General features: G+C 34.8%; 1 protein-coding gene across 4 annotated transcripts in view; it reads left to right on the top strand.

Annotated features, from left to right (window-relative positions):
- Window positions 1-27,273, top strand: part of Abi3bp (ABI family member 3 binding protein) — a 244,480-nt gene that overhangs the window by 85,496 nt on the left and 131,711 nt on the right. For all 4 annotated transcript variants that reach the window (XM_010639622.3, XM_033768043.1, XM_010639621.3 and 1 more), the window contains exons 4-6: window positions 2,587-2,719; window positions 15,559-15,740; window positions 16,277-16,332. In XM_010639622.3, the coding sequence (XP_010637924.1) occupies window positions 2,587-2,719; window positions 15,559-15,740; window positions 16,277-16,332 (371 nt within the window). The remainder of the gene's footprint in view (window positions 1-2,586; window positions 2,720-15,558; window positions 15,741-16,276; window positions 16,333-27,273) is intronic.

Below are 27,273 nucleotides of genomic sequence, written 5' to 3'. Positions count from 1 at the left end.
TTCACTAGGTTTCTTTAAGGATTTTAAAATTTTATTTATCTTGATTGAGACAATGTTGGTTCCATGGTTAAGATTCTTCTTCTTTCAAAAGGGTTAAAGGAGTAGGGGAAGTGGGAAGGGTAGGGGAAAGGAAAAATGGAAAAAGAAAAAATAGGAGAAAATGGAAACAGTTTTTGTAAATAGGGAAGGGTAGAGCGGGTGAAGGGAGGGCAGGGGTACGGGGAAAAAATGAGAACCAAGGTCTGTCATGTAAAGGTACAAGATCCCAGTGATGAATGTAGCTGTGCTGTATGCCTAAAATGTACCAATAAACTCAATGAGGAAAAAACAATTCTTCTCCTCCTTTTTCTTCTTCTTCTTCTTTTTTTTTGGTACCGGGGATCAAACTTGGGTCCTTGTGTTTGCGAGGCAGGCAGAGGAACCACTGAGCTAAATCCCCAGACTCTCCTCCTTTCTCACTGTCTTCTCAGTCCTCCAGTTTCAATTTTTTTTAACTTGAAAAGAATTGATAGTGACTCAACAGCATAACTCTTGACATTGCTAAAGTCCAATTGGTCCCATCAGAATTGTACTTCCTGTATTACTTTTAATCTTCTAGAATTATGAAAAAATGTGTGTACATGTTCCTTTTAGCTATTCAATGTAAACTATGTGCTTATTACAATAATATATCAGGGGCTTTGGTACTTCTGAATAGGTATCAAAAAGGAATATGACCTACAACCTAGATGAGAAAGTTTTTCTTCCTTCAATATTATTTAATACTAATTCACAATCCCAGGAAAAAATAAGCATGTTTTCATTTGTAAAAGAAATGATGTGTGTGTGCCTGTATAAATACACACTTAGGTATTTATGCGTTTACCTCACTGATCATAACCAAGAACTCAATATCCATCTGAGGCCCACAAAAAAACCTAGATATATTCAGATATGGCTTTTATATATATACATATACATGAGTGTATGCATGCATACATAAGTCTAATAAATACATTTCACCTGATTCATGTTAAAACTCATAAGCAAACTGTGATAAAAACAGCATGGCATAGGCAAAGAAGCAGCCCCGAGGATCAATGGAACAGATTAGAAGATACAGAAATAAATCCAGACCAACTGAACCACCTCATCTTTTGACAAAGGAGCCAAAAACCCTCACTGGAGGAAAGATAGCCTCTTTAATAGATGGTACAGGAAATATTGGGTTTCAACTTGCCAAAGATTAAAATTAGACCTATATCTCTCACCATGAAGTAAAGTAAAATCAAAATGGATCAAAGATCTAAATATTAAAACAGAAACACTAAACTGGCTAGCAGAGAGGTTATGTAGGACTCTTGAAGACATTGGCATAGGATCTCATCTTATTAAAAAGCTTCTGCACCACAAGAGAAACCACCAATAGCATGAAAAGACAGCCTGCAATGTGGGAAAAATATTTACCAGCTGTTCCTCGGACTAAGGTCTACTATCCAAGAATATATAAAGAACTTAAAAAAATCAGACCTCCCAAATTTCGAGACCCAATCCAAAAATGGACATCTGAAATGAACACATTTCTCAAACAAAAAAGTAGAAACAGCAAATAAACATATGAAAAAATGTTCATCATCACTGGTCATTCCAGAGATGCAAATGAAAACAACACTGAGATTCCACCTCACCCCAGAAAGAATGGCTGCTATCAAGAATTCAACCAATAACAAATGTTGGTAGGGTTGTGGGGAAAAGGAACCTTTCCCCACTGTTGGTGGGAGTGCAGACTGGTTGAAACCACTGTGGAAATCAGTACGGAGATACCTCAAAGAACTAAGATTGGAAGTCATTTGACCCAGCTATTCCCCTGCTGGGCATCTTCCGAAAAGAATGAAAAGAACCATACCACAGTGATATATGTGCACCCATGTTCATAGTAGCATAGTTTGTATTAGCTAAAACTTGGAAACAGCCCAGTTGCCCATCAACTGGACACTGGATAAAGTGTGATTTTTGTAAATAAAATGGAGTACTGCTCAGGCATAAAGAATTTATAGCTCAAAGGATGCACATTGAAGCCATATGCTGAGGTGAAATAAATAGGACACACATGTGTAAATACGGAATAGTTTCTCTAGGGTGAGAAACTGACAGTGTAAATAAGGATCAAAATCTATAGTAGATAATGTGAAATAGGAAGAAAAGTTCTAAAGAGGAAGGGGAAGTTAGAGGGGTAGTGGAAAGTAAAGAAGGGAATGGAACAAATACAAGAAAAGGATAAAGATAGAAACAAAGTCTTTGCAAATAGGAATGGTTGGAGGGGATGAAGGCAGGACAGGGGAATAAGGAAAAATGAGAATCAAGATATATTATGTAAAAGTACAAATTCACAATGATGAATGCCATCATATTGTATACCTAAATATATCAATAAACTTAATCAATAAAAAATCTATAAGAAAAATTGTAATATCTGCACATGAGATCAAAAGGACTTGATGTTTTTACACTTTTTTATCATCTTACCAAGTCATTGTTATGTATTTCATTGCACACATAAAAAGACACTAACTGTTTCCAGACCTAACCTATCTGCTGCCTTTACAGGTAAAGCTCGTCCTCGTAAACCTCTCCAGATGGTGGTTGGCACTCTGACACCAAGCTCAGTCTTCCTGTCCTGGGGTTTCCTCATCAATCCACACCACGACTGGACTCTGCCGAGTCATTGTCCCAATGACAGGTAATTTGTCATAAAAAAAATTCTGTGTTTCCTCTGAAAACTAGTACTTCCTTTTAATGGTGCTTGTACATGCTTTATAAGGATATATACATATAAAAATAAGCATTTACTTATTACCTATTAGCAGTACAGTTGTTCTAGGAGTGAAAAACATGTATAATGTGAGTCAGGGCTCTAGACTTGCCAGTTATAATCTGCCTGAGTAGAAAACATGCAAATATATGTTTCACCCCAAGTAGGAAAATACAAATGGGAAAGAGTCAGCATCAAATACACAAATGAACAGTGATAAAATAATATAGGTGAGAGGATGAGGGTAAGGTCACTCAGGAAAAAACTATTAAGAGCTGAAAAATTCCTCCGAAAAGCAAAGCTTTGATCTTTCAGTTGAAGATGTGCTTAAAGCAGTCAGTAGGCTTTCAAACCAAGTAACATCCTATTTGCTTTTACTAGGAAGTTGTCACAAACACAAATGTCAGCTCCCCTCTGTACCTGAGTATATCAGAAACTCTGAGGCTAGAGCTCAGCCATTTGTGTTTTCACAAGCCTTTCAGATGATTCTAATGCCCACTGGAGTTTAAGAATCACTAGTTTAGACAGCTAGCAAGAGAAACAAAAGGAAGATTTAGGCAGAGGAAAAACAGCTATCATCTTGGTAAAACAAATGAGGAAAGTCAAGTATATTTCAATATTACTCTTGTTCATTCATCCTTCCACCCAACACATGTATTTTGGCACTGTGTACCTGGCACTGTAATGAACATTTCTTATAAAACGGTACAGTTATCTGCTAAGCATAAATATTTACTACATTAGCTACCTTCAAAATTCAGAAACATACAAATGGAGAAGCATTGAAATTTTTGAAGCTTTAATCAAGACATTTTATTTTTAAAGTGTTTTTTAAAAAACAACCAAAGTGACTTTTAAATTTGAGAAGTTTTCTTATTTCCCTTTAGAAACAAAAAAGTTGAGGTACAATTTAAATGTAGTAAAATGCATAGAACTTATGCATATAGTTTAATCTGTTGTGATAAATGTATTTGACAAGAAATAGAACATGTTTATCACCGCACAAAGTACATACTTTCCTTTAGAAGCAGCCCCTGATTTTCTATTACTATTAATTCTACCTACCCTAGAATTTCATTGAAATAGAATCATAGAGTATGGCCTTGCCTTGCCTGTTTTCTTTCATCCGGCATGTTTTTGAGATTTATTCATGACATTGTAGGTATTTTATTCCTGAGCAGAATTCTATATTTGAATACTCTATTTTGTTTATTCATTTTCTTGCTGTAGACTCCTGAACTGTGGTAGCTTTTGTGTTTTTATGAATATAGATTTTTCTAAGAATCTTTTGTACAAGATTTTTTGTGATTATATGTTTTAATTTCTCTTAGAGAATTATCTAGAATTGGAATTGCTGCATTACAGAGAGGATGTATATTTAACTATTTTTGTTTAATTTTTCTATCCCTGTTTCCCCAAGAAATATATGAGGGCTTTATTTGCTCCACGTCTTTGCCAACCTGTTGGGATTCCCAGTATTTTTCATTTTAGCTTTTGTAGCATTGTAGTTTCTCCCTGGAGCTTTAACTTGTACTTCCCTTGAATTAAAGTAACTGACGATTTTTTCAGGTAATTTTTGGCTGTGTGTATGTTTTTGTAGTGTTTTACTTATTCTCATCTAAATGAAACAAAAAGGCCTTTTAAAATGTTTACTTCTCAAGCATTCTTTTCATATGACTTTAATTAGGAAATCTAAACTGAAAAAGAAAAAGAAATCAAGTTTTCCTTCATGCATTCATGCTTCTCAAGGGATAAGTGTTTAGAAAAGCCATGTAAAAGACATTTCCAAAACCAAAAATTTTTAAAAATAATTTTGAGATGTTTTAAAGAATTTGAAATATCCCTTATTTCCACTCACCACTAAGCCTATGACTTATTTTGCTTGGATAATAGACTCTTGAAAGAACATGTTTTCTTGGAATGATTCTAGTTTCTATTGGGTTAGTCCAGGATGCCAATGCTGAGAAAATAAATATTTAAAGGTTGCTTCTTAAAAAAAATCTCATTAAAAAGGGAAAGAAGCAAAAGAGAGAAGGAGAGAGAAAGGAAGGGATGAGGGAAATTTTATAGTCATATAGCAAAATGGAATTGGATACTAATGGTTTCTCACTTCGCTTGATAAATCCTTGAGACTGTTTGCTTCAATAGATTCAGTAATCTGGCAAATTCATACAATATTATTTAGTTAAAATTTCCTCCTCTGACCTCAAGTATTTCCTGCAATTTTACTTGGTCCTACTTAATTGTTCATAAAAGAATTATCTGATGACTAATTCTGATTGACAGGTTTTGTCACAGTAGATAATGAAAACAGAGAAAGGGAGGACAGATCCTAAGGGAGAGAGGATCTTTAGCACAGGCAGACCACACATATGTTGCACCCAATCCCCCTGCATACCTATCCAGGCCCTGCCCATCTCATCAAATAGATGGAATCGGACATATTTGAAATTGCGAATTTCACTTTAAAGAATGTTTTGAAATAACATGCCATGATGTTTGCATTTTTTCAATCAAAAGTGAGTGGGGAAGAACTGTTAGGATATGACTTATTGGGAGGAATTAAATAGTCATGAGTAAAAAGAAGCATTTGGAGTTCTTGCTGATTCCATCTTGCATGACCTTTCAAGTTAGCACAATTAATATAGAGCTGACATTTAAACTCTTTTTATTGATTGAGAAAAGTTAGTAGCCCTTATTTAAAAGCACTAGAATACTGTACACATTATAACCTCCCCAATCTACCAGAACTGTAAATAAGTAATTAGAAGCAGACTGGGTAAAATACACCCTCCTATGTTCATGAAGACGTTTTAAAATTAGTTTTGACCTATCTAGTAGGTTACAATAAACAATCATCACTAAAGGGGATGATAACTTCTTGAAAATTGGGGGATTAACACAGCTGAAACTTTCAGGAATATCCCATTACAAAACAATTGGAGTCCAAATGCTTTTGGTTTGCTACAAGAACATCAACTGGTGACATTTTAAGCCACTGAACTTCTAGTTTCTGCAATTTTCTCTAAAGCCTCCAATTTATAAAAACCCTTCATGTTTCTTCCTTTATCCTATGAAAATAATGAATTGAAAAAATTTTTGCTTTAACTTTGACTTTGGACCTTCTATATTAAAGTTGTCAAATAAGTTTTCAAGGACACACACACACACACACACACACACACAAAACCCTCTGGTTTTTATTTTACTTTAAGCTTGGATCTATTAATGGGATGTCAGGTTGTCTTTGAGCCGTGTTTTTATTCATATTTGTATGGAGTCTATACAGGTCTCCCAAAAATTTAAGCCCTTTTCTGAGTTCACATCGGAGAACAGTTACACTTCATTTACAGTTATTGTTTTTTAATAGGCTTTAAGTGGAAACATGCACACATTTGTCCTCAATATATCTGGGATCAAAATAAAGCTTTTAAATTGGCCCAAATGAAGAGTAAAATGTTTTTAACCAAAATTTATTTCACCCTTCATAGCTTATTGTTTTCCTTCTCGTGTTTACAACTTCTTAAGCTTTCAGGATTACTTTAGTTCTCATTCCTTTGCATCTTATTAAAGATTTATAATTTGTTTAGAAATCATTCTCACATTTTTCTAACACTTTCACATGGTGTTTATTCTTAATGTAGAATGAGTGCTCTCTGTTTTTGCCCAGTTCAGAGCAGTCTTGTATTAGTCAGCTTTCCTGCTGCTGGAACAAAATACATGCCATTCACAATTTAAAGAATGAGGGCTTTAATTTGGCTTACCATTTTGGGGGATTCATTCTATGGGTGGCTGGATCCACAGCAGAAAGGGAGTAGTGGAATAACTTGATGGAGGAAAGCTTCTCATTCTATGGGAACCAGGAAGTAGAGAAAGAAAGGAGCCAGAGACCAGGATACACCTTTTGGGGTCACACTCCTAATGTCCTGCTACCAACCAGGCCCCACCTACTAATAACATATTCAGCTGTGAGCTCGTCAATGGATTGATCTACTGAGGAGTGTAGCACCCCCATGACGCCATCACCTTCTGAAAGTTCTACTTCTGAATACAATAGATTTTTGGAGCTGACTTAAGATCTAAGCCATAATAAGATTCTTGCTTTTTTTTTTCTTTAAAGTTTTAAAGTATTTTCAGTGTCTATTTTCTCACTTTATTGAGCTCAATTCTTTGTCACCTATTTGTCAGGCCAGCATCTGGCACCTAAGAAGGCTTCAATAAGTATGTGCTGAATCAATATACAATGCAACATCAACATTTTCAATTTTATGTGTCACCATTACCTAAAACTGAACAGATTAAAATTGAACTTTATAAGTTTTCTCTTGAGATATCACCTCCCATGTCTTTTTATTACTTTGGGAAATAATAAAATTACTTCCATTCATCTGAATTTAAAAATTTGTTTTTTTTTCTATATTTCATCTTAGATTATGAAGGCTCTAGGTCATATTGATTTTTGCTTTGGGACATATTAATATCTGTATCTTTATCATCCACTTCTCCATTTCCACACGAATAATTCCAATCTAAGCACTCCCCATTATACCCTAGCAGCATTCTGGCTGCTTTGCTTGGCTCTTTTTCCTGCCCCAGTGCATAATGGCCTCCACAGTACTGAGAAAATCTGAACTGTCTACCATATGCTTACTCTTTCTTTCCTAAATTTTTCTTTAGTTCGACCTCTCTTTTTGTGTTTCCAGGGAACATGTTTGTGACTTCAGTTACAGTGTTCTCAATTCCATCTCTTCCCACACTTTTAAAACCTTTGCTTCTCCAGTGATCAGTGATTACTTTCATTTGCTCTTTCACTGACATTTGTGTCCTTCCTCTTGATTACAAGCATGCCCAAGACCTTCCTACCCCTAAACAAATCCTTCTTTTGATGATGTGATATCTTCCAAGCTACCTTTCAATCTCTTTTGTTAATTCTCAAACTTGTTAGAGTTATCTGCTCTTTATGCTGTTGATTTCTATACCATCCTCTCTCTGTCCCTCTTTCAGTGGGTTTCATTCCCTTTCTACTGCTTCACTGAAACTTCTCTTTGTGGTTACCAGTGATCAGTTAATTGCAAAGTCTAACAGAGTTTCTAAGCTCTTATCTTTTATAACTTATCTGTAAAGTAATTGATTATCTTCTCATTCTTGAATTCCTTCTTTGACATTTTTCTTCTTGCCCCTGTAATTGCTCTTCTTTTCCTTTTACTACCTATACATATGGAATCGTATTTTATCCTTGGTCTCTTATCTACCTATTCTTATGATAGCTGTGCCTTGCCTTTAGCTATCACTTCTATTTAGAATAATGCTTCTCAGATTTCAGTGTGTGCATGAATCTTGCAGTGGACCCTGTTAAAATGCAGATTCCAATTCAGTAAGCCTAAAGAAGAGTCTGAGATTCTTAATTTCTACGTATCTCCTAGGAGCTTTAGTTCCTGTTCTATAGACAATAGGAGTTGTAGCAAGAAAATAAATAACTTCTGAGGCTAGAATTCTAACCTGGAATCTTTCCAAAGTTCTAAGACAGTTTTCAGTTATCCATAGAATATTTTCATTAGAATGGCCAAATAACAGTGATCAGCACCTCAAATTCTAACTAGATTCACATTTTTTACATTATTAAAGAAATTTTTTGTGGGACATGGTAGCATACTCCTGTAATCCAAGCATGCAGAGAAGCCGAGTCAAGGGCATTAAAAGTTGGAGCTTGGGCTAGACAAATTAGTAATTGGTGACTGTCTAAAAATAATTTTTTTAAAGAGGCAAAAGTCCTGAGTTCAATCCCCAGTGCCCCCCACCACATCTTCCACCATCACTTTATTCTCATATATGAAAACTCAGTTTTGATTTTTATTTTTTCTTTCCTTGGTAGTCATATCCTATAAAGGTTGGGTTTCATCAGTTCTTTCATAGAAATATAACTTTGATCGGTTTCCTTTTTTCTATTTTGTTTCTTTCATGCTTCATTTCCTAGTTATAGTCTATCTGGACTACTGTTTTAGTTACTTTTTGTTTGTTTCTTAGACAAAATACCCAATATCCACCAGTTAAGAGAAGAAAGTTTTCTTTGGTTCACAGAAGAGGTTTCAGTTCATAGTTGACTGGCTCCACAGTGTCATGGCAGAGAGGCATCACAGAGGAAAAACAATCATGGCAAAGCAGGGCAGTTAGAAGGCAGTAAGCAGCAAGCAAGTGAAAAGTGATGAGCAACAAGGGACAACTGAAAACCCTTTTCCTGTCCCCTGTGTCTTATCCAGGATACCCACTTTTAAGGAGGATTACACCCACACTCAAGGTGGGGCACCCTTAACCCTACCCAGAATGATGCCAAACCAATCAGTGGACTAATTAGTAATCACACACTCTTGATACCTGCATCACAGACTCCAGATTCAGCCACCTTTGAAAAGTTCTACCTATGTCTACACGAGGCTTAGGAGATCGTCTAGACACAAACCATAATAACTACACCTTGAGGTTCCTCCATCTTGTTTATAATTCTTCCACTGACAATAAATCTACATTTCTTCCTCACTGCTCAACTGTATTCACCTGCCAAAGAATCTCCACCAGCTTCCCTCTGTCTGGTAAAAGAAGCCGTGGAATTTTCAAAGAACACACTTAAAAGGGTATCTGAATCTTAAGGTGAAGTATAATTCTGGTCTACTTTTCTTTCTCTGGGCCTTGGTAGAAAGTCCTGATTTGAGTCACACCACTAGAATGGGACTTAAAATGCAGACTATCCATTCTGAAGTTTAGGTTAGAGTGCCAGGCTCAGCTCTCCTTCTTCACTCTGCTTTCCATCCTGCCTTCTTCACTCAAGCGCATGAGTGTCTGCCTCCATTCCTATGTTATAAAATCATCCTTGAATTCTGCTCAGGTCCACGCATCTTCCATCTCTCACAGCCTTATGTTATAAGCATGTCTCAGAAAACATATAAATGAATGAAGTGAATAAATAAGTGAAATGTCAAGAAAAGGCATGAAATATCATCTAGCCAGTCCATTCAGCCCTTGAACCTCCTCCACAATATCTCCCATCCAGAGACCATAGTGAGCATCTGTAAGGATAGCAACATACTATGAATATTGAAGACGCAAATGTTGTTCAGGCCGATTTAAGTTCAAAACTGTATTAGCTTCGTGACCTTAAATGGATTACTTAAATCATTTAAACTTTAGTTTTTTTTCTCATCTGTTAAATACTAGTAACAATACTAATATCTCATAGGATTGTCAAAATTAAGTGGTATGTCACATATAAGAGGATTAAGATAGTGGCATGCAGTGAGCACTTAATAAATGGCACCGTGTCTGTGCTAGTCTTATGTTTGATATTTTCCTTATATTATTTTATATAACACTTAAATAACTCAAAATGTTTTAGGTGGTACTGGAGATTGAACCCAGGGCCTTACAAATGCTAAGCAAATATTCTACCACTGAGCTACATCTACAGCCCTAGAATTTTGTTTTGTTGAATTTAAAACAGCCAGTATTGGATGACATTAAATGAAGAAAAGAAATCTTGGGAACAGTTTAGCAGTTTGATAATCAAGTGCAAATATAGTAAGGGCCTAAATTTGCCCTAAGGTACTGCTTAGAAACAAAAAGGTGTGAGGGACAGATAGTTGTGTTACTTTCTATTTGCGGAGAAACAGTACCCCAAATCCACAAATGTAAGGAGGAAAAGCTCACAGTTTGTAGAGGTTTCAGTCTATAGTTGTTTGTCTCCAAGGCAGGGTGGCATAACAGAGGAAAAACAACTCATAGCATGATAGGAAGGAAGTCAAGCATCAAGGGAGGAAAGAAGGAGATATACTCTTGTACACCACACCTCCAGTGACCTATGGCCTTCAACCAGACTTCACTTCCCAATGTGACATTTAACTATAGTCTACCGATGAGTATCACACCACCAAGATCCAATCACCACCGCAAAGCCCCACCTATTAGTGCACGAGGCTTTAAGGTGGCATATAGAAATACACCATAATTTAAGTTCAAAGGAAAATCATAAAATAGTGTAGGAAAAGATATCTACACCTGTCAGCTTGTCACTAATTAGACATGAAGGGAGAATGAATCCCCAAATCCACAGAAATGGGATGAGGTCATAAAAGGAACAAAATTAGGAAAGAAGAGTAGATTTTAAGGTAGTTATAAAATTCATGGATATTTTACTATGATAAAGAGGTTAGACACCAGATTGTAAGGAGATTCAGGCATTTTGAGTGGTAAGAAAGTAGATTTTTCTTAGGAAAGTTTGTATGAAATATAGAAATATGGTGAAGAGAAGAATATTTTTCTTTAGGTAGAAAAAAAATTCTTTCTTTTAAATTTGGGGACAAAGTTCCTTTAAAACTAAGCAAAAGGGTTGGAGAGCTGATGGAATAAGAAAATGGATCATGTGACTAAGAAGTCCATGAGAAGAGGGGATTGACTTCTTCCCTCAAAATTAGAGCGGGGTAAGAAGAACAATGAAAAGGAACAAAGGCACTTTGAAAAGAAGGGGATGGGGCAGAATTTATATCATTGGTTACAATATCAGTAAAGCAACAATATTTGACAAAATGGTGTTAGGAAATGATCTTTGATGTGAGGACAGTAAAAAATATATGGGGTGGATGTTTTAAGAAAAATAATATTTAATCCTACTGAAAGAGAAATATTATTGAAGAAAACTATAGAAAGACCAAAACATAACTGATGTCATATGGTTAGCAAGGGTAGTTTGTAGAAGGACTGAATTTACCCTTTGGTGTAATTTACTGGCAGCTACATCCTTAATTCAGTTTATGGGATTTTTTATCTCTGTCTCAGGTACTTTATTAGAACAAAATGGCAGAAATGATTCTGCAATAAATTTCTATGAACAGACAAGATCTCAAAGATTTTCTAGTGTACAAAATCCCCTCTGACAAAATTGATGCATAAAAGGGAAAAGAGATTCCCCTGACTTTGTTCTACTTGTTTACAATTGACTAGTGTGCAAGTCAGGCTACTACCTGCTTTTCTGCTACATTTTGAGGAGGTATGGGTTCACTAAACTATTATAATTGTGAGCATTAAGACTTTTCTTGAGGTCCAAGCAATCAGTAATGAGAGTTGGACCGAACACTACCTTCAACAGGTTTCCGTCCCTTAATAACAATATGTGTTACTCTGTTCTTAATAGCCATATCACGGGAAGTAGATTTTCCAGAGGCTTATTTGATGTCAATCACTGGACATCTGTCTGTAATTTCAGCTGATTTGTTTCCTCTCTGTGCAACTGAGCCCAAATTTAATCATCCATTGAAAAAAGATGCAACCAACATTTTTGATTTTGAATATCCTCCAAAACTGAGAATGAGAATGTTATAGTATATACACAATAAAAAATGAAATAAATAAAAACCCTTAAATAGTGCCAAATGTTATTCTTTTTACTATGCTTCCCTTCATTTTATGTTTTTCATCTCTTTTTGCAAAGCACCAGAGTAGACAAAGAGTCTAATGCAGGCCAAAGAGTATTAGATTAGTAGTGGAAAACAGTATGTACCTTGGTTCTTTAACTGATTATTAGACCATGGATACTTTTCAGCCTCTACCAACTTAAATGAGATTATATATAAAATTATACATGAATAAATAAATAAATAACTAGAAATGTATTGTATTTTTCTTCAGCTTTTGTTAATTCCATAGAAGCTGAATTTTGGTTAAGTAAAGCCTTATGGAATGGCATATTGCAAAATATAATTATAAACCTAGACTTAAATTAATATTTTTAGATAAATATTGGCCATTTAGATAAATTATATTCTAATTTTAAAATAACTCATTGAGAAACAAAATATCCATTCTGTTCATTCCATACATATTTATGAATCAAACACTGTGCACTGGGCTATAAAGGATAGATTATTATCATAGGCCTAAATTTTCTTTCACTTCACTACTTTCGGTATAACTAAGTATAATCCTATCACTTTGCAGCCTTTTGGCTAAGATCAAGTGTATAGCTAAATGGTCCCATTTGCTCTCTCCTTTAAAATTTAAGGTTTGCCTGTCTTGTACAATGATCAATTTAGACAATGTTGGCAAGGATAAACACGACTGAAGCAAAGGAGAAGGGCTGACCACCCATGCACCTGCCAAAGTTAATAGAAAAGGATATTTTTTGATGCTTCATGATTAAACTAGAAGAAATTTGTGGACTGTATTTTTTCAAACATATGGTTAACTTTAGGATTTTTAAAGAGCACAGAACATTTCTATCCCATTTTATTCATGAGAAGATGACGTGAAATCAAGTTGATTAGAAAGTCTCTTTGATAGTTCTGTTAGCAATTGGATCCTGGATAATACAAGTAATTAAGTCCTCAGAAATGTATCTGTACTCAAGATACATAATTGTGGTTGCCCATTTTGGTTGTACTTTATTTTCTCAGCACTTCTTTAAGTCCTAATAAGAATGAGGACAGGGAAAAAACAACAAAAATTCTATATCATGTACTTGTCAAGAAATGCATTTCATAAATCAGTGTTGATATTTTGATTTCTAAGACACGAAGGACTTGCATTTATAACACTTATTTTCCAGAAGCAGTTAGTGTTTGCACTGGAGCAGCCTCCTTTGCTCATTCTGCCTTCTGCTATTTTAAAGTTGGGTACTAGAATTCTGAGAGTAGCTTTTACTGGAAAGAAATAAGTCAATAAATGTTTGCTAGTATTTCAATGCTGTGGAACTAGTATAAAAGTAGACTGAATAAATAAAGAGCAAAATACAATAGGTAAGAGGAAGGGGGAGAGAGGTGGGGAGAGAGATCCTTTGTAAATAGGAAAGAACAAAAAAGCTGGAGAAAGAGGAGAGAAGGAGAGGGTAAGGGGAGGTAATAAGAATTAACATATTTTATGTACATGTGCCAACTTCCCACAGTGAAAGTAAATCATTACATGCTACAAGCATGTACTGATAAAAATATATACATTTTCTCTACATATACTTGTTAAATTAGAGCCCTCTGGTGATTTCTGCAGGCATGTGAGCCATGCTCAAGGTTCCTCTACTCAGAAGGGCAATAGTTTGGCTTAATATCTTGCTGCTATCTTTAAATTTTTAAATGAGGGGTCTACATTTTTATTTTGCTTCAAGTTGCATTTACTCCTGGACCTTGGTTTCCAAGATTAGAGGTAAATGGGTCATTAAGAACTTTTGCCTGGAGAGACTGCTAAGAACATCAAAATAGTGCTGAGAGGGTGCTTAACAATTGTTTTTAGCATGAGTAAATGAGTGAGTTTTAAATAAAAGCAATTAACTTCAATTTTTGTCCACTGAACTTTGATGGGATGGGCAATGGAGGAGTCATACTAAATTTTTGAGAAAAAAATTAAGATATAAGAATCCAAACTAATATATCAAATGCTCATTTCCATTACCATATGTGGCAGCTATTATTTTACTTATTTACTTAAAATATTTATTTAAAACTCAAAAACAAGTAAAATTTAACATCTGTTGACATAAACTTCTAAGCCATCTATCTATGTACCTACTTTCTTAGTGGAAATCAAAGCACTATCATAAATATTATGGTCTTGCAATATTTATCGCTTTAAAGTGCTAGGGATAATAATATAGTAACATTTTGTGTGAATGTTTTAATATATTTGCTTATGATGTTAAACTCTATTCTTCATTCTGCAACTTTTGATTTTCATTTAATATGCTGTTTGTGTAATCTAGTATTTATATAGACACATTTCATGCTAGTTTGTTTTGTTCTCATTCCTATGGACAGTATGATGCAACTCTCTTTCGTGATCTGCCCCAGTTAGGCTGATTAAAGTAGAGCCAGAAGAGCCTTTCTTCTTGTTTTGGTTCTGCTACTGCCAGTTAGAAATGCCACTAGCTGGGTGATATTGGGCAAATTAACCAATTGTTATGAAACATTTATAAAGTAGGATTAATAATTTATACCACTTAAAATGTTTTTATGATAAAAGGGATGATATGTATAAAATTTGGCATGTAGTAACGGTACAAAAATAGTGGTAGAGACTATTTTACATTGACATATATAGTTCTGAGTTATGAGGCCCTAAGCAAGTATGTACCATGATTTGCATACGTGTTCTCATTGTATTTAGCTTGGCTGTTTATTGGTCTTGATACTTTTGTTTAATAAGTATGTTCCACTCTTAACATGTAATCCTGGACACATCTTAGTCTCAAATTAATCTTTTACAAAATTGAACAGTATTACTTAATGCACTTTCCATGAATAAAAAGACTTGAGCTCATAAAATTATAAAACTATGATATTAAGCATTTATAAAATGATACCCATATTATGCTCTATGAAAACTTTAATATGCACTTCATGAATAAAAAGACTTGAGCTCATAAAATTATAAAACTATGATATTAAGCATTTATAAAATGATACCCATATTATGCTCTATGAAAACTTTGAAACAAATAAATTGTGGTCTTTAAACTTTGATTTTGACAAGTAGCAAATAATGAACCAAGAACTGTGGAGTTCTGTCAGACTGTAACTGTGTTGCTGCTTGGTCCCCCAGCTTACAATTTGAAATTAAAATCTCATGCACATATTGAACTATTTTTCATGTTGTATGCAGATTACAAAAAATCCGAACAGTCCAATATGAAATTTAGTCTTCTGACTAGATTGAAGTCTGTAATGTTTTGAAAAAATTTTAAGTATATTATGAATCTCCCTGTGATTGTAAAGCATTATATTTTGATTATTCAACAGATTTTATACAATTCGCTATAGAGAAAAGGATAAAGAAAAGAAATGGATTTTTCAACTCTGTCCAGCCACTGAAACAATTGTAGAGAATCTAAAGCCCAACACAGTTTATGAATTTGGAGTAAAAGACAATGTAGAAGGTGGAATTTGGAGTAAGATTTTCAATCACAAGACTATTATTGGAAGTAAGTTTATGGAACTGTTTGTTTCAGTAAGCTTTTATGATTTTATCTTTTTGTCTAGTCATCTAAAGCTTAATTATTTTATTAGTTGTGTAATGTGAAACGAGTTAATTTCCTTCTTGTAGTATTTAAGGAAATATAAAAGAATAGAATTTACTACTATTTCAGAATTATTAGATGTTTTAAAATAAGTGAGAAACTAATATTTGATGTTTCTGATGATGTCATTGGCAATTATAGGATTTAAAATAAATCCTATGACCTATGAGCACAACTGATCCAAAAAAGTCTAAATTATATGTAGTAATGTTAGAATTCAAAGGTAGACCAGAAGAAGGGGCATTAAAAGTCAGTAAAGGACTTTCTTCTAGTTACCTTTCACTCAGGCTTCATTGAAATCAATGTTTGAAAGCATAGTAACTGGAATAACGTGCACAGTTTAGAGATAGCATGAGTTGTAGTTTTCAGTACAGTGATTAGCTAGAATTGAGTTAGGAGCATTAAGAAAGAAATAATGACACTTTTTGTTGTTCTGACAGGTAAAAACAAAGTAAATGGGAAAATCCAAAGTACGTATGACCAAGTCCACACAGTGGTATGTACCAGTTTATTTTTGAGGATGTATATTTAAAATTGTATTTTTTTAATTTAAATTGAATTTATTGGAACATTCTATGTATATACAGTACAGTTACATTCATTACTGGGATCTTGTACCTTTACATGACAGATCTTGCTTCTCATTTTTTCCCCTTGTCCCCACCGTCCCTTCACCCTATTGTATTTCTGTTGAAATATGAAATAGTGCTATTAAGCATTGAAACTGTATCAGTTGACTAACAGTGGGTTGTTAGATAAAGTACTTTGTGATTTAGAAATTATTTTTTGAAAACAGGTTGAATTATGATTTCAAATCACCTTTAATTTATTTAAAACTCTAAATTTCTGATATTCAATATAGTTAATCTCATATTTGAATATTCTGGGTATTTTGAGGTGATGTTTCTTTTATCCTGTGGATTATTTTTTAATATAACACTTCAAGGGAAAATTGATTTACATATTCTAGTTACACTGCTAAGGTTCAAATCTTTCATTTCTATTTTCCATCACTTCCTACTTACCAGAACCAATATTTTCAAAATGATTGGGGTTAGTTTTGAAACATGTTCAACCTCTATTCAATTCCATAGGTGTTGGTGTGTTCTGAGTCAGACATTCCTTCCTCTCCCTTCTCATTTAGACACTTCCATCTCACTTATGCAAATAGTTTTCAGATCTGTTCTTGAGAAGCTATCAGTGAGATATTTGTATTTCAAATTACATATCCAGTAGTAAAGTAAAAGATATATCACTGGATAGGTAGAGAAACACTTTGACTAAAAGAGAGGGAATTGGTGTTGGCTTTTGTTCCTATATATTGGAAAGATCCAAACTAGGAAATACCCATTAGTCCAGTGAACATGCAGAGAATCTTCAAGGGTACAAGTTTGTTCTCTTCAGCATGTGCATGATGAGTATAGATGGTTATCTTTTTATAACTAATTAAATAGTTTACAGAATAACCCTATTTATCATGTGGCCCATCTGAAAATAGCACATATTTTTTTTAAAGGATGAGGATTTTTTTTTTTTTGGTGTTTTGTTTGTGCTGCGAATTGAACCTGGGGCCTGGCACATCCTAAGTGCTCTGGGCTATATCCTGACCACAGAAAGATTCTCTTCAATGAAGAAAATTTTCATAATAAAATAGAAGTGATTGAGAATTGACTCTGTTAGAGTAAGTTGTTTACAAGGCAATGGTTTTCATTGGAAGAAAAATGAGTTCATTATAAAATTATTATTAATTAATAATTATAGGTATTAGATGACTATGATTGTCAGGAAACTATTTTGATGAATTTAAAATTTCAGTACAAGAAAGAAAAGTTCAGCTGAATTCCCACGTCCAGGGTTTGTTTTTTTTTTTAAGATTCTACTGTTTTCCTAAATATGTAATATTTAACGTTTCAAAGGTAAAAATGGAAAAGAAAGCATTAGCAAACATATATAATAAATATATAAAAATTAGTATAAAATAATCTATGATATATGGTTAAAACTTTTATTTAAAAAACTAATTATTAATTCAATGGTACAAACTTATGAAGTTCACTGTGATAGTTTGATATATGTATATAGTGTGTGCTAATCAAATTAAGGTAGCTAGCAATTCCAACTCTTTAAATTTTAATAAATTTGATTAAACTCCAACAATTATACAAATTTATGAGGTACAATACGATAACTTAATACAAATATAAAACCTGCACTGATCGCATCAAGACAATTAACATTTGGATCTCCTTTTCATTACTTTGGTTTTGGAACTTTTGAGATTCAGTCTTATACTAATAAAATATGTAATAAATTATTATGAACTATATGCAACTCTCCCCATGCTTTGGAACTCTAGAGTTTTTTACTTCCAACTATTTTTGGTAGGCTTTATTCAACCTCTCTCTCTCCTTCTCCCTACCTTCCTTGCCTCTAATAATTACGTTACACACTCAGACCTAATTATTTTAAATATCCATACATGAGAAAACTATACAGTATTTGTCTTTTGTGTGTGATTTATTTCATTTAAAATAATGTCCTCTGGGTCCATCCATTTTGCTGGACATAATACGATATCATTCTTCTTATGGCTGAATGATATTCCATTGTATATTTATACCATTTTTTTTTCAGCTTTAATTGAGTTTATTGGTGCATTTTAGGGGTACAGGACAGTTACATTCATTGTTGGGAAATTGTACCTCTACATGACAGGTCCTGGTTCTCATTTTTTCCCCTTATTCATGCCCTCCCTTCACCCCCTCCTCCCCTTCCCAACTACAAACACTTTATTTCCATCTTTTCATTATCTCGCATTTTTTTTTCCCTTATTACCCTTCCACTACCCATCCCACCTTCCCTAGACCTTTAGCCCCTTTCTTCCTATTTCACAATATCAGTAATCTTATTAGGATCTTCGGTATTATTGCAGTTTATCCACACCAGAGAAACAATTCTGTATTTACACATGTGGGCCTTATTTATTTCACTTAGGAGTATATCTTCAAAATGTATCCATTTTCCTATGAATGAATCTATTTTCTCTTTCTTTGTGGCTGAGTAATATTCCATTTTATAGAAAAACCACATCTTCTATATCCAGTTTCCAATTGATGGGCAAATGGGCTGTTTCCAAGTTTTACATATTACAAAACTCTGCCGCTATAAACATGGGTGCGCATACATCACTGTGATATGATTCTTTTAGTTCTCTTGGAAAGTTCTCTTGGAAAGATAACTGGGTCAAATGGAACCTCTAATCACTAGCTCTTTGAGGTACCTCCATATTGATTTCCATAGTGGTTGCACTAGTCTGCACTCTCACCAACAATGGAGAAGGGTTCCTTTCTCCCCATAACTGCGCCAACATTTGTTATTGTGTGATTTCTTGATAGCAGCCATTCTTTGTGGGGTGAGGTGGAATCTCAGTGTTGTTTTCATCTGCATCTCTCAAATGACCAGTGATGTGGAACATTTTTTCATATATTTTCTTGCTGCTTTTACTTCTTTGTCTGAGAAATGTCTGTTCATTTTGGATGGCCATTTTTGAATCAGGTCTTTATATTTGGGGGTGCTGATTGTTTTGAGTACTTTATATATTCTAGATAATAGTCCTTTGTCTAAGGAGCAGCTGGTAAAATTTTTTCCCACATTGTAGATTGTCTCTTAGTTCTGCTGATGGTTTCTTTTGAAGTACAGAAGCTTTTTAATAAGATGAGATCCCAGTTGTTGATTCTTTCTGCTAGTTCCCGTGCTACTGAGGATTTGTTCATAAAGTCTTTTCCTATGCCAATGTCTTCCAGAGTTCTGCCTAACTTACCTTCCAGCAAGTTTAATGTTTCTGTTTTAATATTTAGATCTTTAATCCATTTGGATTTTAATTTAGTGCATGGAATACTCTGTAAACATCTATTAAGTCCATGTGTTCCAAAGTTTAGTTCAGTTCTATTTTTTCATTGTTGATTTTCTGCCTCGATGATCTGTCAATTTGTGATAGTGGGGTATTTAAATCCCCCACTAAAATTGCATTAGTGCTTATTCGGTCTTTTATGTTACTTAATATTTGTTTTATATAGTTGGGGGCATTTATATTTGGTGCATATATGTTTATGATTGTCAACTAGACCTCTTGAATTGTTCCCTTTACAAGGATGTAGTGTCCTTGTTTGTCTGTCTTAATGAGTTTTGGTTTGAAATTTACTTTGTGAATAAGATTGCTACCCCTGCTTATTTCTGAGCTCCTGATGCATGGAGAATTGTTTTCCGTCCTTTCACTTTCAGTCTATGGGCTTCCTTTTGCACTAGGTGTGTTTCTTGTATACAACATATTGTTGGATTTTGCTTCTTAATCCATTCTGTCAGTCTATCTCTCTTGATTGGTGAATTGAGGCCATTAACATTGATGGTTATAACTGATATGTTCTGACTTATTATTGTCATGTTATTGTCCTTTTGTTGACTCTTTTTACTTTTTCTCCCCACTCCTTTTAGTTTCTTGCCTTGCCTATTTGATTTGGTCTGTTGGGCCTCATGTTATTGTGACCTTCATTGCCCTTTTCTAGGATATTGTTTAGAATTCCTTGTAGTGCTGGTTTGGTGTTCATGCAGTTTCTCAGGTGTTCTCTGTCACAGAAGTATCTTATTTCCCTGTCTATTTTGAAAGAGAGTTTTGCAGGATACATCAGTTAGGTTGGAGGTTGTTTTCTTTTACGACTTAAAATACCTCACTCCAGGCTCTCCTGGACCTAAGAGTTTGTGTTGAAAAGTCTGCTGTGATTCTAATGGGCTTTCCTTTGCATGTGATTTGTTTCTTTTCTCTTACTGCTTGTAGTATTTTGTTATTCTGTTGGATTTCTGGGATCTTGATAATTATATGTCTAGGTGTAGATTTTTTTTGATAGTGGCTAGTTGGAGTTCTATATGCCTCACTTATCTTTATGTCTAATTCTTCCCTTCTGTTTGGGAAGTTTTCTGTCATTAATTCTGTGAAGAGTTTTTTTTTAAGTCATTTGTGTTTTCTCCTGCTATTTCATTGATTCCTATCAGTCTTATGTTATTTTTATTTGCATCATCTAGAAGTTGTTGGATCTATTTCTCATGATCCCTTACTGTTTCTAAGAGACCTCTTTTTTCACAGTCACTGACTGCGATCCTATCTTCTATATCTGAAATTCTATCTTCGCAATCTTTTATTCTGTTGTGTACACTTTCAATAGAGTTTTTAATCTCCTGGATATTTGTTTGAATCTATTTTATGGATTCCATTTCTCTCCTCTGTTGGGTATTCATTGTTTCTATTTCTTTCTTATACTGAGTCTTCATGGCTTCTATCATGGTCTTGAGCTCATCTATTTTTTTGTCAGTTTCTGCTCTAGAGTCTCGAATCATGACTTCCATTTTGCTCATCATCTCTCTGGTTAACTGGGAAATTATTTCTGATTTGAATTTTTCTAGGGCCTGATTGATCTGTTTTGTTACCTCCTGTGTTATGGGTCCAGGGTGTCCTGCTGGTTCACTATCAGACTTTTCATCCTCATCTGTCCTACTCTTTGCCATTGGTGAACTGGAAGTCTGTCTTTGTGTCTTGCTGAAGTGTTTTCTCATTTTTATTTTTGTTGTTGGTTTTCCTTGGTTTAATTTCTGGGTTATTACTTAAATCTTCCTGATACGGTTGTGTTTTAGCTTTTGAGTCTCTAATGACTCATAGACATCCTTATTTTCATAATATCAGAGAAAACAACTCATTGAATCAATCATAATCCTCTATCCCAATTGATACATTCAGCAGCCCAATAGGATCAAGCACAGCTTGCAAATTGACCATTTGTGGTAGTCATTAATCTATCACCTTTACACCATGTGAATTAAATTAATATCAAGAAGTAACCAAAAATATGTTTGCAGTGAATACGCTTTTCAATATAGCACCTTTACCATTTAGGATGAGGGGTTAGACTGAGTTAGGATTTGAGGAGTTGATAAGTGAAAGAATTGGAGAAGGTTTGAAGTGAAGCCAGAGGATGTAGAATGAGCATACTATCTTTACGAAGCTATTAACTTCAAAGGGGATAGAGAGAGTGCAGGAATAAGGACAAGAATATATCCCCTTAACAGTAATAGGGGCTCACCTTCCCTTGAAGCTACAGAGCCATGAGTGAGGTATAATGACAGGAGAAAAGAACATAAAGAAAAAAAGAAAAAATGATAAAAGAAGAAGTCTGAGTTAGGGCAGGAGCAGGAATAAAAAGGGAGATGAGGGATAATATGGTGGAGCAAGAGACTGAGTTGGAGAGAGAGGAGAGAAAAAAGAAAGAAATTTTAGGGTGGAATGAGGAAAATAAAAAAAAAGAAAAAAGAATTTGAAGGGCCTCTTTCAGACTATGTCTCTGTTGTGATATTATACCACATGTACAGCCATGTGCAGAACTGAATCCCCTGATCTCAGCAAACCAATGGCAGGTCCCCGAAACTCAGACTGACCTCAGTCTACAAGGCCTATCTTGAATTTCCCAACCTGCAGGGCTGAACTACACTCAGTTATATTACAGGTTTCCCCTGCCCTTTCTTTAAAGATGTTCCAAGTTGGGAGCTCAAAAAAATACCCTTCATGACCACCTATGGCTCTGCAGAGTGGGTCCAAGGACTGGTCCAATCCGGAGGTTTGAGATCAGGGGGGAGGGGAAGCAGGTCGTAGGGGTGTTTCAAGGGTGCCTGTGCGGCTACCTTCCTTACTGGATCTGGTGGCATGTAGTCGGGAGGGTTGTGGACCAGCCGGGTGGGCCCAAGCAGGCAGCTGGAGAGACCTCCTTTGGGGTCCTTGTTTCCTTACTAGATCTGGTGGCAGGCAGTCGGGGAGGTCGCAGACCCGCTGGGTGGGCCCAAGCAGGTTGCTGGAGAGACCTCCTCTGGGGTCCTTGCTTCCTTACTGGATCTGGTGGCATGCGGTTGGGGAGGTCATGGACTGGCTAGGTAGGCCCAAGCAGGCGGCTGGAGAGACCTCCTCTGGTGTCCTTGCTTCCTTATTGGATCTGGTCCATATTTTCTTTTTTACTCATTCATTAAAGGACAAGAATCTAAATTGATTCCATATATTAGCTATTGTGAATAGTTCAGCAGAAAACATAGGCATGAAAGTGTCCCTGATATGCTTGTACATTTTTCTTTGGATATGCTCTTGGAAGTGAGGCAATTGAATTGTATAGTACTTCTATTTTTAGCATTTGGAGGAACCTACATACTCAATAAATGGTTATACTAATTTATGTTCCACCAACTGTATGTAAAAAGTTCCTTTCCACATTCTCAACAACAATTAGAATTTTAAATCTTTTTTGATAATAGCTATTTTACCTGTAGTGAGATTATATCATTTTGTACTTTTGTTTTACATTTCCCTTAACAGCCAATGAAGTCAAGAATTTTTACGTAAATTTATTGGCCATTTGAATTTCTACTTTTGTTTTGTTGTTGTTGTTGTTTTTCCTCATTGAGTTTATTGGTACATTTTAGGTATACAGTACAGTTACATTCATCATTGGGATCTTGTACCTTTACATGACAGGTCTTTGTTCTCATTTTTTCCCCTTGTCCCTGTCCTCCCTTCACCCCCTCCTCCCCTCTGCATTAACAAACATTTTATTTCCATTTTCTCCTATTTTTTCTTTTCCTTATTACCTTTCTGAATTTCTACTTTTGAAAAGTATTTGTACATTTTACTTTTTTAAAAAATTAGGTTATTGTGGTACCTCCATATTGATTTCCATAGTGGTTGCACTAGTCTGCACTCCCACCAACAATGGAGAAGGGTTCCTTTTCCCCCACAACCCCGCCATTTGTTATTGAGTGATTTCTTGATAGCAGCCATTCTTTGTAGCGTGAGGTGGAATCTCAGTGTTGTTTTCGTCTGCATCTCTCGAATGACAAGTGAGGTTCCATTTGACCCAGCCATCTCTCTGATGGGTATCTTTCCAAAACAATTGAAAGAATCATATCACAGTAATATATGCACACCTGTGTTTATAGTGGCATAATTTGTAATAGCTAAAACTTGGAAACAGCCCATTGGCCCATCAGTTGGAAACTGGATAAAGAAGATGTGGTTTTTCTATAAAATGGAATACTACTCAGCCATAAAGAATGAGAAATTAGATTCATTAATAGGAAAATGGATACATATTGAGAATATACCCTTAAGTAAAATAAATAAGTCATACATGTGTAAATACCCAGTAGTTTCTCTGGTTTGAACAAACTGTAATAGTACATAAGATCCTAATGAGATAATTGACTATGTGAAATAGGAAGAAGAGGGCTAAAGGTGTAGGGAAAGTGTGAAGGGTAGGGGGAACATAATAAGGGAAAGAAAAAAATAGGAGAAAATTAAAAAATGGAAATACAATGTTTGTAAATGGGGAGGGGAGTTGGGGGTGAAGGGAGGGTAGGGATAAGGGAAAGAATGAGAACCAAGACCTGTCATGTAAAGGTACAAGATACCAATGATGAATGTAACTGTACTGTATACCTAAAATGTACCAATAAACTCAATGAGGAAAAAAAATTAGGTTATTGTTTCTTACTACTCAGTTTTTAAATTTCCTTATATATTTTAGATACTAATCTTAAAAATACTTTGCACAAAAGATTCCCATTATCAGTTGTCTCTTATTCTGTTGTTACCTTGCTGTACAAAAGCTTCCTAATTTGATATAATTCCTTTTGTCTATTTTTACTTTCACTTTTAATGCTTTGGGGTATCCAGAAAATGGTTGAGTGTACCCATGTCTTCAAGTTTTCCTTACATATTTTCTTCTAGTATTTTCAATTTCAGGTTTTTCATCCATTTTGAGTTGATTTTTGTACAAAATAAAAGATGGGAGTCAAGCTTCAGTTTTATGCATGTATACATCCAGCTCCTCGCAGTCACATTTATTGAAGAGGCTGGCCTTTCTCCAATTTATGTTTTTTGTTTTTTGCTGTTGTTGTTGAAAAACAGTTGACTATAAATGCATGGGGTTATTTCTGGGCAGGCTTTCTATTCCATAGCATTTATCTATGGGTCTCAAACTTCAGAATATTTTATTTTTCTGTTTTCTATGCATGTGCTATGGTTTGGATTTGAAATGTTTCCCCAAACTCAAGGGCTAAAAGCTCAACTGCCAGCTGATGTACTCTTGATAAATGATAAAATTGATAAAATGATAAAATTGAGAGCTCTAACTTTATCAAGTGGATTATTCCACTGATGAGATCACAATTTGATGGCATTACTGGAGGTGATGGAAACAGTTGAAGGGAATGGATCGTGGGCTGTGAACTTGAGAACCATCTCGTCCCCATTCTCTTCTCTGGCTTCTCTTGTTCTCTGCTCCCTGGCTGCCATAGGTAGCAGATTTCTTCTGCCACACCCTCTGCCATAATATTTATGCCTCAAAACAGGCCTAAAAGCGATGGAGCTAGCCAACTGTAGATTGAAACCTTTGAAACAGTGAGCCAAAATAAGCCTCTCCTTTTAGTTGCTTTGTCAAAACACTAGAAAGCTCACTAAAACGGTATGTTTTCATTGAAAAATTAAAAGCATACTACATATCCAGTTTTATGTTTTGCTGTTTTCACTTAGTCAAAATATGACATAAGCTTGTTTCATGTTGTTAAATGCTCTTCATAAAAATTGTTAAATTGCTGTGTGTCACATAACTAAATACATTGCCATCTACTTAGTTTCCAGTTTGAATGCATTTATTTCTAATTCTTTATTTGTTTGAAACCAGGTGGCCAGGCTGGGTGGACAGACTGGGCTCAAACTTGTAACCCTGCTGCTTCAGACTCCCCGAGTGTTGGGGTTTCAGGCATGTACCACCATGCCTAGTTTGTTTCTTTGCTTAGATAATATTATAGTTAGGTAACATTATAATGAACACATTACAAGTCTTTGTTTACATTTCTGGTTGTTTTCTTAACCCACTTCAAATTGTCTACTAGCAATTTCTATTTTTTGATATTTTTAAGTTTTCTTAATAAATATGATCAAATTTCTTCCCAGGACAATTTTGAAATTTATACTCTTGTCAGTAACATTATGTATTTCAATCATTAGAGTTTTGACTAATGTAATAGCCTAAAATGGTTATTTTAATTTCTGTTTATCTGATGCTGATAAAGCAATAGTTTCTTCACTTTTAGCCACATATTTTTCACTTTATAAGCTTTAATTGCTGTTTCTTGTTTATTAGGCATTTCATGGATTTTTAATTGAATAGTTTAAAGATTATACAGATTAAATGATTTTTTTCATATTTGTTAGTTAATTTTGTTTACAGGAATTTGTGAAGAAGATAAATCTTGAAATTTGCTCATATTATTAGACTTTTTCCTTGTCATACCTTCAGTTGTATTATGTTGAAAAGCCCCTCATTCTCTAGAGAGCAGATACTGAAATACATCCCACCTTTTTTACTTCTATAAATAGCTTGATTTCACAATGATTAAACTATGTACATTTAATTTTTTCTATGGTATATATAGTAAGATTCTTTCTTTCACAATGTATTTCTTCTGAATAATGGACTGGCCTAATTCAATGCATTAAATTGTATCACTTTGTAAGGTATCTTTGGTTTTGTCTTTCTTCAATCCTATCATCAGTATATTGTATGAAAGATAAATCTGCTGTCTCTCACAGGTGGAAGATGAAGTGGAATTGTTTTTTCACTCTCTTCTAGAACAATACTCATTCTTTGTTGTGAATGGTTTCCTAGGAAGCATGTCTTATCTCTTTTCTTGGCTGTCATGTTCAGTTGTTCATGTGATTCCATGATGTAATTTCTTTCAGTTCTTCTCTTCAGCTATCATTTCCAGTAATTTTTATTTCTTTTGGCAGAATAATTTTTTAGGGTGAGTTACTCAGCAAGATTTGGAAATATGACTGACATTTTTCTCTGAGGAAATTTATTTCCTTTTTCCTCATAAGCAGGCATGATAGGAAGGGCTAGGGAGAAATTTCATGCATCTGTGACACAGACCCAGACGTTTCATCACTTCAGGCTGTGAAGTGCAGCACCCCCAACTCCAGCCAGCTCTGATGAGCTGTGCTTTAAAACTCTTGGTTATTTCCAAAGGAAAACCCAAATTCATGGAAAAGATTTTAAGGCTTCTCTGTAAAATTTTCTTTACAATTACCTTTTGAACAACAGAAAAATGCTTCATGAACTGCATCTATGCTGTTGGCTAGCTCTTGCACATGGAAAAGTTGGGAAAGATCCATGTGAGATAAGCTTTGACCATCTTACATGCCTGAACAACATTGATTATGAAAATTGGCCTGATACTTTAGAGATGTATCTTTGTCCAAAGAAAGTCTGTATTCAAATATTCACCCATGTTTTCTCTGAGTTTGATCTTAGATAGCAAAGTTTCAAAAGATAAGAAATTAATTCCAGGT

This window comes from Fukomys damarensis, unplaced genomic scaffold, assembly GCF_012274545.1.
Source record: "Fukomys damarensis isolate Sample0158 unplaced genomic scaffold, DMR_v1.0_HiC HiC_scaffold_24, whole genome shotgun sequence".
Lineage (NCBI taxonomy): Eukaryota > Metazoa > Chordata > Mammalia > Rodentia > Bathyergidae > Fukomys > Fukomys damarensis.
This window is presented reverse-complemented; position numbering and strand designations above follow the sequence as displayed.